Below are 15,506 nucleotides of genomic sequence, written 5' to 3'. Positions count from 1 at the left end.
GCGAGTTTGAAAATTTTGTGAAAAATTTCAAAATTGCTGCTGAACTTTGAAGCCCTCTGGTGTCTTCCAAAAGTAAAAACTTATAAATTTTATGATGCAAACATAAAGTAGACATATTTTATATGTGAACCCAAAAAAATATTATTTTGAATATCCATTTTCCTTACAAGCAGAGAGCTTCAAAGTTAGAAAATTGCTAAATTTTAATTTTTTTCATCAAATTTGGGGATTTTTCACCCAGAAAGGATACAAGTTACCATAAAATTTTACCACTAAGTTAAAGAAGAATATGTCACGAAAAAACAATCTCGGAATCAGAATGATAACTAAAAGCATTCCAGAGTAATAAATGTTTAAAGTGACAGTGGTCAAAATTGCAAAAAACGCTCCGGTCCTTAAGGTGAAAAAGGGCTCGGTCCTTAAGGGGTTAAGGACCAAGCCCATTTTGACCTTAAATGGGTTATCCAGGAAAAAATTATAGCAAACCTATTCTACTCTATGCAGTTCCCGAGACAAGCAGAGATGTCAGCAGAGAGCACTGTTGCCAGACAGAAAAGAACAGTTCAACTTCAGCAGCTGATAATTATTGGAAGGATTAAGATTTTGTAAGAGAAGTAATTCACAAATTTGTTTAACTTTCTGGAGCCAGTTTATATATATATATATATATATATATATATATATACAAAGTTTTTTTCCTGGAATACCCCTTTAACTTGTTGGGGACGGAGCACATACCTGTACGTCCTTCGCCCGTCCTTTCTATAATGCGTGGCCATGCTGTGGCCCTGTGTCATAGCATTTCGGATCCGGCCTCTAACAACAGCCGGGACCCGTGGACAATAGCATGCGGCAAAACGATCAGCTATTAACCCTTTAGAAGTTGAACACCGGGTCTAAAGTGAAAGTAAACGAATGCCGGTTAGCTCAGGGGGCTGTTTGGGATTGACGCGGCAAAATCGCGGCAACCCGAACAGCTGTATGAAAGCAGGAGGGTCCCCTACCTTCCTCCTCGCTGTCCGATCGCCGAATGACTGCTCAGTACCTGAGATCCAGGCATGAGCAGTCCAGCGGCAGAATCATTGATCAATGGTTTCCTATGAGAAACCATTGATCAATGTAAAATATCAGTGTGTGCAGTGTTATAGCCCCCTATGGGAGCTATAACATTGCAAAAAAAAGTGAAAATAAAAAGTTAATACAGATCATTCAACCCCTTCCCTAATGAAAGTTTGAATCACCCCCCTTTTCCCATTAAAAAAATAAAACTGTGTAAATGAACATATGTGATATTGCCACGTGCGGAAATGTCCAAATTATAAAAATATATTGTTAATTAAACCGCACGGTCAATGGCGTACACGCAAAAAAAATTAAAAAGTCAAAAATTGCGTAATTTTGGTCACTTTTTATATAATTAAAAAATGAATAAAAAGCAATTTAAAAATACGATCAATACAAAAATAGTACCACTAAGAACTTCAGAACACGGCGCAAAAAATGAGCCCTCATACCGCCCCATACGCAGAAAAATAAAAAGTTATAGGGGTCAGTAGATGACAATTTTAAACGTATAAATTTTCCTGCATGTAGTTATGATTTTTCCCAGTAGTATGACATAATCAAACCTATATAAGTAGGGTATCATTTTAATCGTATGGACCTACAGAATAAAGAGAAGGTGTAATTTTTACCGAAAAAATGTACTGCGTAGAAACAGAAGCCCCCAAAATTTACAAAATAGTGTTTTTTTTGTTCAATTTTGTCGCACAATGATTTTTTTCCCGTTTCACCGTAGATTTTTGGGTAAAATGACTGATGTCATTACAAAGTAGAATTAGTGGCGCACAAAATAAGCCATCATATGGATTTTTAGGTGCAAAATTGAAAGGGTTATGGTTTTTAAAAGGTAAAGAGGAAAAAGCGAAAGTGCAAAAAACGGAAAAACCCTCCGTCCCCAAAGGGTTAAGGACCAGGCCAATTTTATTTTTGCGTTTTTGTTTTTTCCTCCTCACCTTCTAAAATCCATAACTCTTTTATATTTCCATCTACAGACCCATATAAGGGTTTGTTTTTTGCGTGACCAATCGTACTTTGTATTGACACCACTCATTTTACCCTAAAATGTATGGCAAACCCAAACTTATTTTTTTTTAGGAAGATAGTTTAAATGAAAACCACAATTTTACAAATTTTGTAGGATCTTGCTTAAAAAAAAATCTCAACATTTTTTAACAAAATTAGTATCTTTAAAATTTCCCTATTTTGACCACCTATATCTTTCTCATTTTTTTGTATACGGGGCGGTATGAGAGCTAATTTTTTGTGCTGTGAGCTGTAGTTTTTATCAGCATCACCTTTACTTGTATTTAACTTTTGAATCACTTTAAAAAAAAAAAAACATTTTTGAATAAAATGTGAAAAAAGCAGCAATTTGGACTTTTTTATGTTCAAGCCATTCACCATACGGGATACTGAACATTATATTTTGATATAATGGTGATACCTAATATATTTATTAATTTTTTTTATGCTTTTTGGGGGTAAAAAGGACAATTTACATTTTTATTGGGCATTGGCTTTTTCATATTTTTTTTATATTTTTTTTAATTTTTTTTACAATTTTATAGTCTCCATAGGGGACTATTTATAGCAATCATTTGATTGCTACTACTGTTCAGTGCTATGCATATGCATAGCAATGATCAGTGTTATCATCGATGTTCTGCTGGGAACTGCTTGATCTAAGACCAGAATAGAAGACCCCTGGGAATGGCCAGAGCACGTATGGGGACCTACAGCCGCGGGTGATCCGATCATCCATTTAAACGCACGTATTGCTTCAGATGCTGTAATCTGTATTGATCACAGCATCTGAGGGGTTAATGCGTGATCATTGATGTCCGCCATTACTGGCATATCTCTGGCTGCTGACAGCTGCCAGGACCTGCCATACATGATACAAGCACCGGTCCGGTGCTTGCGTCATGTACCTGATGTAAATGTACGCCATGGTTAAGTCCCACCGCATCATAACGTACATTTACGTCAATTGTCGTTAAAGGAAAAATGTCAGATATTTTCTCCCACACTATCCACAGTACTGGTGGATAGTGCGGGAGACACTGATTAAAACGAGCAATGCCTTACCCGGATCCGCCAGCCTGTTCGCCCGCAATTGTGGTTTTATTCTATGTGTATATCTTGCTGTAACTGGCACAGGCGGGGCTTCTGCACTGACGTCAGCGCCGCTTATGAATATTCCTCCCCCTTCCCTCCAGTTAGGAGCGGCGAAGAGAGCTAGAGCTGGAGGGAGGGGGAATGAATATTCATAAGCATCGCTGACCTCAGTGCCATTTAAGCTGCAGAAGTCCCGCCCGTGCCAGTTACAGCAAGATATACACATATACACACGGCCGGGCGGATCCGGGTAAGGTAGGGCTCGTTTTAATCAGCATCTCCTGCACTATCCACCAGTACTGTGGCTAGTGTGGGAGAAAATATCTGACAGCTTTCCTTTAACCCCTTAAGTACCAAGGACGTACCGGTACGTCCTTGGTCCTGCTCTCCTGATATAATGCGGGGTTACACAGTAACCCCGCATCAAATCGCGGCGGGCCCGGCGTCATAGTGAAGCCGGGACCCGCCTCTAATAGCGCGCAGCGCTGATCGCGGCGCCGCACGCTATTAACCCTTTAGCTGCGCGCTCAGAGCTGAGCCGCGCGGCTAAAAGCGAAAGCGAAAGTTGCCGGCTAGCTCAGTGGGCTGTTCGGGATAGCCGCGGCGAAATCGCGGCATCCCGAACAGCTTACAGGACAGCGGGAGGGCCCCTACCTGCCTCCTCGCTGTCCGATCGCCGAATGACTGCTCAGTGCCTGAGATCCAGGCATGAGCAGTCATGCGGCAGAATCGTCGATCACTGGTTTCCTATGAGAAACCAGTGATCAATGATGAAGATCAGTGCGTGCAGTGTTATAGGTCCCTATGGGAGCTATAACACTGCAAAAAAAAAGTGGAAAAAAAAGTGAATAAAGATCATTTAACTCCTCCCCTATTAAAAGTTTGAATCACCCCCCTTTTCCAATAAATAAAAAAAACACAGTGTAAATAAAAATAAACATATATGGTATCACCGCATGTGGAAATGTCCGAATTATAAAAATATATCATTAATTAAACCGCTCGGTCAATGGCGTGCGCACAAAAAAATTCCAAAGTCCAAAATAGTGCATTTTTGGTCACTTTTTATATCATTTAAAAATGAATAAAAAGCGATCAATAAGTCCTATCAATGCAAAAATGGTATCGTTAAAAACTTCAGATCACGGCGCAAAAAATGAGCCCTGATACCGCCCCATACATTGAAAAATAAAAAAGTTATAGGGGTCAGAAGATGACAATTTTAAAGGTATTAATTTTCCTGCATGTAGTTATGATTTTTTCCAGAAGTACGACAAAATCAAACCTTTATAAGTAGGGTATCATTTTAATCGTATGGACCTACAGAATAAAGATAAAGTGTCATTTTTATCGAAAAATGTATTACGTAGAAACGGAAGCTCCCAAAAGTTACAAAACGGCGTTTTTTTTTCTATTTAAATTTTGTCGCACAATGATTTTATTTTCCATTTCACCGTGGATTTTTGGGCAAAATGACTGACGTCATTACAAAGTAGAATTGGTGGCGCAAAAAATAAGCCATCATATGGATTTTTGGATGCAAAATTGAAAGAGTTATGATTTTTTTAAGGCAAGGAGCAAAAAACGAAAATGCAAAAACGGAAAACCCCCCGGTCCTTAAGGGGTTAAGGAGGTATTGAGAATCAAAGTGAATGACAAAACAATTATTCACCTCATAGTTCCCCTTATTCTATTCTTTAGCCACGTCTACCCTACCTGAAAAGTGAAGACTCAAGTATCAACTTCAATTTCCCAATTTGCTTATGTCACACTTACAGGTGTCAAGGGAATGAGATACAGACATTTGTTTAGTACATGCCATTGGTAACTTTCTTTTCCTGACTCAAGAACACTGCAACATAGGAATAATGGTGGAGATTCATGAAAACCTGTGCTGAGGAAAAGTCGACCAGTTGCCCATAGCAACCGATCAGATTGCTTCTTTGATTTTTGAAAACTCATGTGAGAAATAAAAGAAGCGATCTAAATGGTTGCTATGGGCAACTGGTCAACTTTTCCTCAGCACAAGTTTTGATGAATAAGTTTAAAAATAGATAAAAGTCCATCTTGTTCAACCTATTCTTCTGTCATTTTGATCCGAAAGAAGCCAAAACTCCTATTAGGCAAAATGTTCTTCATATGCTTCTCTGTACAGTTCCTAAAATGGACAGAGATGTCATCAGAGAGCACTGTGATCATGATGTCAGCAGAGAGCTCTGTGTTCCAAAAAGAAAAGAATTGTCTCTGTAGTATTCAGCAGCTAATAAGTACTAGAAGAATTAAGATTTTTTTTAATAGAAGTCATTTACAAATCTGTTTCACTTTCTGGCACCAGTTGATTAAAAAAAAAAAAAAGTTTTCCACCGGAGTACCCCTTTAAGCCTCACTGCACAGGAAGATGACAGAGAGAAGTAAGATGTGTGTGCATTTACTATTCTGCTTTTTTACATCATGTCTTATACTTCTTTCACCTCCAAAGCTGCACTCCATATTCTGTGGTTACACCATATCTTATCCTTCAGTCACCTCCAGAGCTGCACTCTCTTTTCTGCTGTTACATTGTGTCTTATCCTCCTGTCAACTCCAGAGCTGCAGCCACTATTCTGCTGTTAAATTATGCCTTATCCTCCAGTCACCTCGAGAGCTACATTCACTATTCTGCTCTTTCCTCATATCTTATACTCTTGTCACCTCCAGAGCTGTACTCACTATTAGTCTCTTACTTTATATATAATACTCTAGTCATCCCCAGAGCTTAAATCACTATTCTGCTCTTGCATAATAACTTATACACTAGTCCCCTCCAGAGCTGCACTCACTATTCTGCTTTAGCATCATATTGAAAGGGGTACTCCGGTGCTTACACATCTTATTCCCTATCCAAAGGATAGGGGATAAGATGCCTTATCGCAGGAGTCCCGCAGCTGGGGACACCCGCAATCATGCACGCGGCACCCCATTTGTAATCAGTCCCCGGAGCGTGTTCGCTCCGGGTCTGATTACGCTCGACCGCAGAGCCGGTGGCGTGTGACGTCACGCCCCCCGCCCCCGTGTGACGTCACGCTCTGCCCCTCAATGCAAGCCTACGAGAGGGGGTATCACGCCCCCTTCCGTAGGCTTGCATTGATGGGCGGAGCGTGACGTCACACGCCGGGTACTGAACACGCTCCGGGGACTGATTACAAACGGGGTGCCGCGATCAGGCAAACGGGACTGATTACAAACGGGACTCCCGCGATCAGGCATCTTATCCCCTATTCTTTGGATAGGGGATAAGATGTGTAAGCACCGGAGTACCCCTTTAATACTGTAGTCACTTTCAGAGCGGAAGTCACTATTCTGCTGTTACATCATGTCTTATCCTCCTTTCACCTCTAGAGCTGCACTTACTATTCTGGGTTCTTTACTGCAGTTACCTCCAGAGCTACATTGTTTGTCTGGGGGTGATAGGAGTGTAATTGCTGTAATCACACACCTATCACTCTCAGGGGGAGGGCAGCTGTCTGCCCTAAGGTGTGCCAACTCACAATTCACAGCTTTGTAACTTACAGGCTGTAAGTGTAAGTCATACTGTACAGGAGCACCACACCAACATACACTTACAGCCTGTACTCACTGCTGTGCTGCCTACACTTACATCCTGTACTCACTGCTGTGCTGCCTACACTTACATCCTGTACTCACTGTTGTGCTGCCTCCACTTACAGCCTGTACCTACTGCTGTGCTGCCTACACTTACAGCCTGTACTCACTGTTGTGCTGCCTACACTTACAGCTTGTACTCACTGCTGTGCTGCCTACACTTACAGCCTGTACTTACTGGTGTGCTGCCTACACTTACAGCCTGTACTCACTGCTGTGCTGCCTACACTTACTGGGGGCGGGGAGTCGGTGCAGCCAGGTTTCAGACGCTGAAGGAAGCCTACCCCTCTAGTGCCCGCCACCTGGCTGCGCTGACTCCACCTTCCCCGTAAGTGTACATCAGTGAGGCAGGCAGCAACAACATTGCGACACCCTTCTGGTCGTCATATACCTAAGCAAAAATTCTAACCGAATAGGAGCGATGGTGCCAACATTGCTGTCACTGTGAGATCTCAGCATGTACAGAGTGACAGGAGTGTGATGAAAGGAACCAAACTCCTATCACCCTCAGCAGACTGTACAGGAAGAGTAAAATATAATATTGTATGTGGCGGGGTGTCTTTAAAGGGTGGGCACATAGTTGCCCCATAATTTTCTATTGCCCATGGGCCCCATGAGGTATCAGTCCACCCTTGTACCCATCACAGTTGTTAAGAAATGACTGAACATGTTTCTAAGAAAAGCAGAACACAATTGTCTTAAGTGATCATGAAATCAATGAGGCTTTATATAATAGTTGAGATAAAAAAGTGCTCTGAAGGTATTGAAACTTGCCATGGATAAAGATATGGAAGCGTTCAACAAGAAAAGGTTAATACATGAAGGCACTAGATAAAAAAATGTTCAAGTGATTTCTAATTATACAGGAGACTCCAGTATAAATTCTGACAAGCTCAGCGGCGCCTTAATCCAGCCTTGAGTAGTATATTTGAGGAGGAACATACTGAATTCAATCATAATTGCTGTAGCAGCTCTCATTTGCCTATAAATTAGATAATTCATGGTTCCTAATCCATTTGCTATTAAAATGTTGGAAACTTCTCAGAAATCACAAATAATACAAATCTTATCGGCGCTCTCGGAGAGATGAATTCAGCGGTAGAATACATTGAAGTGTACACAGTTATGCAAGAATGGAATCAAAAGCTTTTCTAACTGAGACATCTGTTTTATCTAGAGCTAAGGCTAATGGCATACTGTACATGCAATCATGGCCGTAAATCTTGGAACCCCTGAGATTTTTCAAGAAAATGACTTATTTCTCACAGAAACAGATTGCAGTAACAATTGTTTTGCGATACACATGTTTATTCCCTTTGTGTGTATTGGAACTAAACCAAAAAAGGGAGGAAAAAATGCAAATTGGACATAATGTCACACCCTTGCACACCCTTTGGAAAAAGTAACTGAAATCAGTCACTTCCTATAACCATCAGTAAGCTTCTTACATCTCTCAGCCGTATGTTGGACCACTCTTTCTTGGCAAACTGCTCTAGGTCTCTCTTATTGAAAGGGCGTCTTTTCCCAACAGCAATTTTATGATCTTTCCACAGGTGTTCAATGGGATTTAGATCTGGACTCATTGATGGCCACTTCAGAACTCTCCAGCGCTTTGTCGCCGTCCATTTCTGGGTGCTTTTTGAGGTTTGTTTGGGATCATTGTGCTGCTGGAAGACCCAAGATCTCGGTCTCCAGCTTTCTGACACTGGGCTGTACAGTGCGACTCAAAATCCGTTGGTAATCCTTAGATTTCATGATGCCTTGCACACATTCAAGGCACCCAGTGCCAGGGGCAGCACAGCATCCCCAAAACATCATTGAACCTCCACCATATTTCACTGTAGGTACTGTGTTCTTTTCTTTGTAGGCCTCAATCCATTTTCGGTAAACAGTAGAATGATGTACTTTACCAAAAAGCTCTATCTTGGTCCCATCTGTCCACAAGACGTTTTCCCAGAAGGATTTTGGCTTACTCAAGTTCATTTTGGCAAAATGTAGTCTTGCATTTTTATATCTTTGTGTCAGCAGTGGGGTCCTCCTGGGTCTCCTGCCATAGCATTTCATGTCATTTAAATGTCAACAGATAGTTTGCGATGACAATGATGCTCCCTGAGCCTGCATGACAACCTAAATATCTTTGGAACTTGTTTGGGGCTGCTTATCCACCATCCGGACTATCCTGCGTTGACACCTTTCATCTATTTTTCTCTTCCATCCATGCTAAGGGAGATTAGCTACGAAGCCATGGCTTGAAAACTTCTTGTTAATGTTGTGCACTGTGAACAAAGGCAAATCTAGATCTCTGGAGATGGACTTGTAACCTTGAGATTGTTGATATTTTTCCAAAATTTTGGTTATCAAGTCCTCAGACAGTTCTCTTTTCCTCTTTCTGTTGTTAATGCTTAGTGTGGCACACACAGACACACAATGCAATTACTAAGTGAACTTCTCTCCTTTTTATCTGTTTTCAGGTGTGATTTTTATATTGCCCACACCTGTTACTTGCCCCAGGTGAGTTTAAAGGAGCATCCCATGCTTGAAACAATCTAATTTTTCCACAATTTTAAATGGGTGACAATAATTTTGTTCAGCCCATTTTTTGAGTTTGGTGTGACATTATGTTCAATTTGCTTTTTTTCCTCCCTTTTTTGGTTTAGTTCCAATACACACACAGGGAATAAAAATGTGTATAGCAAAACATGTGTTAATGCAATCCTTTTCTGTGAGAAATACTTCAGTTTCTTGAAAAATGTTAGGGGTGCATTTACGGCCATCACTGTAAAAAGAGGGGGCCCACATTATGATGACAGGTTTTGTCAACCAGGACAGAAGAGCCCATTGATTATTACCCCATTCCCATTGCCCACTTCTTTGATTTCTAACTTCCTTAGAGGGGGAAGTCATGTAAAGGTTTTTGAAACACAGTAGCAAAGGAGATGGGGTCAACCGGCCCTGGTCCTTTCTATCCAATACTCTAAAATAAAGTAAAAAAAAAATATATATATATGGCATTTGCTTACAGATTGAAACTACAAATTTTTGGCCAATACCAAGGGCATATGATGCACTTAATTTTTTATGCATCACTTCAAGAGGAATATACTGCTAGGTTCTGTTGTTGTTCAAAGTGTTTGTCATTCATCATTGTATTTTTCTTGTCATAGATTAATGTAATCACATGGATAGATTGTTCACAGCCAGACAATGGCCCCCATTTACTAAGCTAAAACTGACTAGTTTTTTGTTGTGTTTTTCCAAGTTATTTTGGTGCATAGTATCTGAGACATGTCCCAGACATGTCTAAGGCAGTGTGCGCCAGGAAACTCTGACAAACCCAACATTGCATTGTGAAAAGACAAAAAAGGGGTGTGGTCTGCCATAAAGGGGGCATGGTTGACCCAGAAAGGAGTGTGGTTTCACAATCTGACCTATTAACTATTGAATTCATAGAAAATCCTGTGAATAAATAGCTGGACATTTTAACCTAGAAATAACTGGTCAGAAATTTTCCCTACTTGTAAATCTATGAATCCCCATAGTAAACAAAATGGAATCCTACAAGTCGGAAACAACATTTTACACTAGTAAATACCCAACACTCTTAGTAAATGAGGCCCATTATGTTTTATTCCAAACATGGTCAAAACAGAATGCAAAAATATACAGAAATGGCCAGAATGGACTGGCAAGATTATTGAACAGTAAGCCAGAAATGCTTTATGAATCTCTGGCTTAATGTTAGTAGATTTCCTAGACAAGGAACTCTGCACCAGACCCAGGAAATCTGTGCCACCACTCAAAAGTAAGCCTGAAATGCTTTTTACAACACTAGTTTATGCATCATCTGGCAAGGAACAGGGTTTCCTTTAAAGGGGTACTCCAAAGGATGTCCAAGATGTCTGATCACATCTGGCCCCATCAATGCAAGTCTATGGAAGGGGCATCACGCCCCCTCCCATTGACTTGTATTGAGGGGGCAAGACATGATGTCACGAGGGGGGTGGGCCGTGGCATCACAATTCCCTGTCCCCTGCAGCGGAGATCATGGAGGTCCCCAGCGGTGGGCCCCCGCAATCAGACATCTTATCCCCTATCCTTTGGATAGGGGATAAGATGTCTAACAGCGGAATACCCCTTTAAGGTAAATGCCCAGTTGCCTATAATATGTACACTATTTTTATTTTCTTTGTCTGGTGCACATTTTAGCAGGTGTGTGGACATACTTATGCTAACTAATAACACAGACTTCAGTAATGTATAATTACAGTACAATAAAAAAAATTTAAAACAGAGTTTTGCTTCATAGGTAAAATGAATCAACTATGCCTTGCTTGATATGTAATGTAAGTTCTTTTAGACAAACAAATAAAATGATATAGAAAAATAGTCATGATGCCCAGAAGGAAATGATCAGTATACATCGGATACTACTGATCTCTAAATCCGTCACAGAGAATCTCGTATTAAATAAAGGGGTACACTCCTCAGCATCAGAGTAAAACATTTCAAATATGGCTCACCCAGTCTTTAAGCTGACCAAGGCCTCTTGCACTCCTTTTTGATTAAATTTTACCATGTACTGATGCATTTCAGGATAGTTGTTTCTAATGTTTCTTTCTGTGCTTCCATTAGGGACTGTGCCAAATCGAAATGGGGGAGAATATTCATATGATCGTTGAAACTAGACATTGAGATAAAAAAAATCAAAAATACTTTTAGTAGATTATAATTGACATGAACACCATGGAACTGCATTAACCGCATGTACTATGTTTCATCAGTAAGACACCCCTTCTAATGACAAGCTCCATTACCCATTGTCATATACGTAACATAGAGATTCTCATTGCAAGTATTATATTTTAATCAGCTCGATGTTCCATAAATGACAGCATGTTACACTGGTAAATAATTGAAACATCTTCATCCACGTGCTGCCCTCAATGCACTAAGCTACTCCCCTAAATTAGAGTTTTGGATATAAAAAGCTATATGGTAGGCTCTCAGTTGCTGTCTTATTATCAACATTGTTAGTATTGAACGTGCCATATAGATTACATTTGTTTTCTTCTAATGGGGTTTCACCAACTAGAACACAACCAATGTCAAGGCCAAAATAAAAAAAATAAAAAACTGATATTACAGGAACTGAGAGAGGCCAGCACAGCATGCAGTAGTTCTAATGAATTGTAATAAATAATATATACATACATACATACCTTTTTGTCACTAAGTCCAGTCACCTGATCAACAAATTCCTCTTGAATCATGAAAGCAGCCAAGTTAGCAGTATAACTTGCCAAAAATATTACAGCAAAGAAAGCCCAAATTGATACAATGATTTTACTAGTTGTGCCTTTTGGATTTTGCACCGGCACAGAGTTATTAAAGACCAAACCCCAAAGTAGCCATACAGCCTTTCCAATGGTGAAAGAAGGTCCATGTGGTGCTGCAATATCAAAAAGAGAATAGTTACTTTTATGTATTGCGATACATTTACACACCTAGATGACAGTAGGGATTTACTAAGTACAGTTTGGGTACATATTTTGCATACATGTTTCTATTAGCGAAGGAATTCTGGAAAGATGAATGTGCTCATGAATAGTCATGTTCTCGTGTTCTCTACAAGGCACCTGTTTAAACTATAGTTTGTCTTTTTACAAGAACATGTCAAGCCTTGTCAGCCATTCTGAAGTTATCTGTAAGAGGATGTTTAAATTGTTTTCTTTAAAGGGGTACTCCGGTGGTAAACAATTTTTTTTTAAATCAACTAGTGCCAGAAAGTTAAACAGATTTGTAAACTACTTCTATTTAACCCCTTGGGGATCGAGCTCATTTTGACCCTAAGGACCAGAGCATTTTTTTTCACATCCGACAACTGTCACTTTAAGCATCAAGATGTTTGTACTTATGAATTTGATTCCGAGATTGTTTTTTCATGACATGTTCTACTTTATATTAGTGGTAAATTTCCTCAAAAATTTCATGAAAATGTGAAAATTTAGAATTTTTATAACTTTGATGCTCTCTGCTTGTAAGGAAAATAGACATACCAAATACATTATATATTGATTTACATATAAAATATGTCTCTTTTATGTTGACATCATAAAGTTGAAATGTTTTTACTTTTTGAAGACATAAGAGGGCTTCAAAGTTCAGCAGCAATTTTCCAATTTTTCAAGTAAATTTCAAAATCTGAATTTTTTAGGGGCCAGTTCAGTTTTGAAGTGAATTTGAGGGTCTTTATGTTAAAAATACCCCATAATGGACTCCATTATAAAAACTGCACCCCTCAACGTATTCAAAATGACATTCAGAAAGTTTAGGTGCTTCACAGGAATAGCAGCAAAATGGAGGCGAAAATTCAAAATCTTCATTTTTTACACTAACATGTTCTTGTAGACCCATATTTTTTATTTTTACAAGGGGTAAAAGGAGAAAAAAGCCCCCAAAATTTGTAACCCAATTTCTCTTGAGTAAGGAAATACCTCATATGTTGATGTAAAGGGCTTTGTGGGCGCACTAGAGAACTCAGAAGAGAAGGAGCGACAATGGGATTTTGGAGAGCGAATTCTGCTGAAATGGTTTTTGTGGGGCATGTCGCATTTAGGAAGCCCCCAATGTTTTTCCAATTTCCCTAATGGATCATTGGAATTGTCTTAATCATGCCCAGCCTTTATCTTAACCATAGAAACAATACAGTAGTATGTTAGTACAAAAAATAAAAAATATACGCCATACAGTCCTACAGAGTAAGTGATACGCTTAGGCTCCGTTCGCAAGGTGGAATTTCTTAGTGGAATTCGGTGGAGAAATTCTGCTTGGAAATTGTTTTAAATGGGATTCTGCTGCACTGTGTACATGTCGGAATTTCCCCAGCAGAAACGTCTGCTGCTGAAGCTCTTACTCTGATCTCTGCTCTACGACATGTCAATTATTTATGCGGAATACCCTTCGAAATGCATTCTGACTATTTAGAGGCTGCATTTCCAAGCAGTCCTATTGCCAACGGTACATCAGGCAGGAAATTTTCTAGCCTGATCTTCCACAAAAATTGTGCCTTATGAACATAGCTTTAGAAGCTATTCTATGAGTTGAGCGTTCTGAAAAGGGGTTCCCTTCTGTTAACTCAGAATTCCCTAATATATAATTTAAAACTGATTTCTAAACCAGGCATCATTTTTAACCGCTTAAGGACCCACAACATACCGGTACGTCCTGAGTCTGCTCCCGTTCTGTAATGCGGGGCCGGGTCGTGGCTAATAGCGCGCGGCAATGCTCGCGGTGCCGCACGCTATTAACCCTTTAGATGCGACGTTCAGAGTTGATTGCGTCTAAAGTGAAACTAAACTAATGCTGGTTAGCTCAGGGGGCTGTTCGGAATCGCCGCTGTGAAATTGCGGCATCCTGAACAGCTATAGGACACGAGGAGGGTCCCCTTACCTGCCTCCTGTGTCCGATCGCCGAATGACTGGTCAGTGCCTGAGATCCAGGCATGAGCAGTCAAGCGGCAGAATCATTGATCAATGGTTTCCTGTGTGAAAGATCAATGTACAAGATCAGTGTGTGCAGTGTTATAGCCCCCTATGGGAGCTATAACATTGCAAAAAAAAAAAAAAGTTAATAAAGATAATTTAACCTCTTCCCTAATAAAAGTTTGAGTCACCTCCTTTTCCCATTTAAAAAAAAACCTGCGTAAATAAAAATAAAATTAAACATATGTGGTATTGCCGCGTGCAGAAATGTCCGAATGATAAAAATATATCATTAATTTAACCGCACGGTCAATGGCGTACGCGCAAAAAAATTCCAACATCCAAATTAGCGTATTTTTGCTCACTTTTCATATCTTGAAAAAAATTATAAAAAGCGATCAATAAGTCCGATCAATACAAAAATGATACAGCTAAAAACTTCAGATCATGGCGCAAAAAATAGCCCTCATACCGCTCCATACGCGGAAAAATAAAAAAGTTTTAGAGGTCAGAGGATGACAATTTTAAACGTATAAATGTTCCTGCATCTAGTTATGATTTTATTCAGAACTACTACAAAATCCAACCTACATGTGTAGGATATCATTTAAATTGTATGGACCTATAGAATAAAGATAAGGTGTCATTTTTACCAAAAAATTTACTGTGTAGAAACAGAAGCCCCCAAAAGTTACTAAATGGCGTTTTTTCTTCAATTTTGTCGCACAAAATTTTGTCGCACAGAATGTAAATTTATAGTTTATAGTAATTACTAGTAATTAAGTTTTATTCCTAATATTCCTTCTTGTCAAAGATTAGATCTCAGTTTTTATTTTTATTTTTTTTTACATACATTGCATGCTTTGGCAGTAATGGACTTGTGGTAATAAACCAAAGTAATCCGCATTGCTTTTAGTGTTTAGAACTTTACTTACTGATGTTGGTATTGATAATGGAAGATTTTATTTTTTACCAGCTAAGTGTGAACATCATTGCTAAAGAAACATACATTTTTTCCCTGAAAATGAATGAACATCACTGTTAAAAGAAAAGAAAATCTATTCCTGTTACCTGTCATCATTTTAACAAGACAGGAGCTGATGCGGTCATGTTTACTAAATCTCTGTAAACAACAATCAAGAACATTTCTCTTCAAGGATATTTGTTGGACAACCATTCAAGCTGCATCCTAATACTTTTTTG

At 39.4% G+C, this 15,506-nt stretch overlaps 1 protein-coding gene across 2 annotated transcripts in view; it reads right to left on the bottom strand.

Annotated features, from left to right (window-relative positions):
- Nucleotides 1-15,506, bottom strand: part of GRIN2A (glutamate ionotropic receptor NMDA type subunit 2A) — a 636,116-nt gene that overhangs the window by 61,064 nt on the left and 559,546 nt on the right. For both annotated transcript variants that reach the window (XM_056536194.1, XM_056536195.1), the window contains 2 exons: nt 12,042-12,271; nt 11,343-11,503 (listed from right to left, as the gene is read on the bottom strand). In XM_056536194.1, the coding sequence (XP_056392169.1) occupies nt 11,343-11,503; nt 12,042-12,271 (391 nt within the window). The remainder of the gene's footprint in view (nt 1-11,342; nt 11,504-12,041; nt 12,272-15,506) is intronic.

This window comes from Hyla sarda, chromosome 8 (genome assembly GCF_029499605.1).
Source record: "Hyla sarda isolate aHylSar1 chromosome 8, aHylSar1.hap1, whole genome shotgun sequence".
In the NCBI taxonomy this organism is placed as follows: domain Eukaryota; kingdom Metazoa; phylum Chordata; class Amphibia; order Anura; family Hylidae; genus Hyla; species Hyla sarda.
This window is presented reverse-complemented; position numbering and strand designations above follow the sequence as displayed.